The sequence below is a fragment of the Penaeus japonicus genome, unplaced genomic scaffold (genome assembly GCF_977035675.1).
Source record: "Penaeus japonicus unplaced genomic scaffold, GWHDUDI00000001_assembly GWHDUDI00000041, whole genome shotgun sequence".
Lineage (NCBI taxonomy): Eukaryota > Metazoa > Arthropoda > Malacostraca > Decapoda > Penaeidae > Penaeus > Penaeus japonicus.
In genome coordinates, this window is record NW_028234443.1 from 17,587,056 (window position 1) to 17,589,555 (window position 2,500).

At 42.7% G+C, this 2,500-nt stretch overlaps 2 protein-coding genes across 2 annotated transcripts in view; both read left to right on the forward strand.

The window, feature by feature from the left end:
• Window positions 1-134, forward strand: part of LOC147466788 (uncharacterized) — a 9,684-nt gene extending 9,550 nt beyond the window's left edge. The window contains exons 6-7 of the mRNA XM_086534431.1: window positions 1-68; window positions 103-134. The exon at window positions 1-68 is cut by the window's left edge and continues 310 nt beyond it. Coding sequence (XP_086390557.1) covers window positions 1-68; window positions 103-134 — 100 coding nt within the window. The remainder of the gene's footprint in view (window positions 69-102) is intronic.
• Window positions 135-143: 9 nt separating this feature from the next.
• Window positions 144-2,500, forward strand: part of LOC122265444 (uncharacterized) — a 21,156-nt gene continuing 18,799 nt past the window's right edge. Inside the window, exons 1-3 of the mRNA XM_086534306.1 lie at window positions 144-604; window positions 1,115-1,160; window positions 1,278-1,382. Coding sequence (XP_086390432.1) covers window positions 164-604; window positions 1,115-1,160; window positions 1,278-1,382 — 592 coding nt within the window. The 5' untranslated portion in view covers window positions 144-163. The remainder of the gene's footprint in view (window positions 605-1,114; window positions 1,161-1,277; window positions 1,383-2,500) is intronic.

Here is a 2,500-nt window from a genome sequence, read left to right on the forward strand (position 1 = left end):
GAGCTCCACAGGAAGAACCGAAGGACCCTCCATGAGCTCCACAGGAAGAACCGAAGGACCCTCCATGAGTTCCACAGGAAGAACCGAAGGACCCTCCATGAGTTCCACAGGAAGCACCGAAGGACCCTCCATGAGTTCCACAGGAAGAACCGAAGGACCCTCCATGAGTTCCACAGGAAGCACCGAAGGACCCTCCATGAGTTCCACAGGAAGAACCGAAGGACCCTCCATGAGTTCCACAGGAAGCACCGAAGGACCCTCCATGAGTTCCTCAGGAAGCACCGAAGGACCCTCCATGAGTTCCTCAGGAAGCACCGAAGGACCCTCCATGAGTTCCACAGGAAGAACCGAAGGACCCTCCATGAGTTCCACAGGAAGCACCGAAGGACCCTCCATGAGTTCCACAGGAAGAACCGAAGGACCCTCCATGAGTTCCACAGGAAGCACCGAAGGACCCTCCATGAGTTCCTCAGGAAGCACCGAAGGACCCTCCATGAGTTCCTCAGGAAGCACCGAAGGACCCTCCATGAGTTCCTCAGGAAGCACCGAAGGACCCTCCATGAGTTCCTCAGGAAGCACCGTATGGGCTGAAGAAAATTACGAAGTAAGCACTGGAGGATACCTCAGGAGCGCTACAAGAAGCACCTTTTTTATGAAGCAATATGTTTTGGGTTGTCAGGTGTACTAGAATCTGTGTATATGTGTGCGTGCGTGTGTGTGTGAGTGTGTGTGTGTGTGTGTGTAAGGAAATACACACGTACACACACACATGGTCAGTGTTTGAATGTTTGATTGATTATAAAATTGCAGATTAAAATAGCGCATCTCGGTGCGGTTTGTTTAGAAGATATCTGATTTTGTTGAAATAAGCACTTCCTTTTCTTTTCTTTCATTAAAGGAGTTATTGGAAGGAATGATTAAAGCGAGATTGGTGGATGTTTAGTAGACTGTCAATCACGGAATACTACGGAGTGAGAGGCTTTATATATTATATATATATATATATTATATATATATATATATATATATATATATATATATATATATTATATATATATATATATATATATATATATATATAACATGTACGTAAACCATAGTGTGTATATTGCAGTATGAAGAAGGGAGTGATGGCTGTGATACCAGCGCCAAATGCAACAGTAAGATATCCTTTCACTCAACTGATTTGCTTCTAAGATTTGAGACATGTTCTGGTACTCACACATCTGTCTCATTCAGAATCTGATCTCAACACTCTCTTGCATACTCCTTCGCAGCAACCTGCAACGGGTATTTCTGCTCCGTTGGGTATTGCATCCCCAAATACTGGCTCTGTGACGAGTACAATGACTGCCCAAGTGGAGAAGATGAGCTCGGCTGCGGTCAGTGAAGCGTAACATGCTTTAGTATATATCTGTGTGATCTATGCTATGCGGTCTGCTTTCTGTTTCCTTTCTTTGTGACTTGTAGGACACACACCCTCTGTTTTTTTTGTTTTTTTTGTTTTTTTTTTCTTTGTTTTTTTTTTTTTTTAATGTTCGTCTTAGTTATCTACCCTTTTTTAGATATATCCACTTCGTATCTAATTTTTTTGTTTTGTTTTTGTTTTATCATTCACTTCTTTTTTAATAATTCTTCTTGTGTAATTCAAATTTTCGTTGCGCTTATCTATCTATTGTCTTATCTATCCATTTTTAAATCCAATTTTAATGAACACTTTATTCCTCCACATATCTATCCACTTTTCTAGATAATCCTCATTATGTAATTTAGATTATGTATGAGATCAGTTACCTATCCACTTCTTCGTCTCGGTTTATCAATCCACATTTCCCACCCCATTTATCAATCCACATATCCCCCTCCCCCATTTATCAATCCACATTTCCCTCCCCATTTACCAATCCACATTTCCCTCCCCATTTACCAATCCACATTTCCCTCCCCATTTACCAATCCACATTTCCCTCCCCATTTACCAATCCACATTTCCCTCCCCATTTACCAATCCACATTTCCCTCCCCATTTACCAATCCACATTTCCCTCCCCATTTACCAATCCACATTCCCCCCCCCATTTACCAATCCACATTTCCCTCCCCATTTACCAATCCACATTTCCCTCCCCATTTACCAATCCACATTTCCCTCCCCATTTACCAATCCACATTTCCCACCCCATTTACCAATCCACATTTCCCTCCCCATTTACCAATCCACATTTCCCTCCCCATTTACCAATCCACATTTCCCTCCCCATTTACCAATCCACATTTCCCTCCCCATTTACCAATCCACATTTCCCTCCCCATTTACCAATCCACATATCCCACCCCATTTACCAATCCACATTTCCCTCCCCATTTACCAATCCACATTTCCCTCCCCATTTACCAATCCACATTTCCCTCCCCATTTACCAATCCACATTTCCCTCCCCATTTACCAATCCACATTTCCCTCCCCATTTACCAATCCACATATCCCCCTTCCCCATTT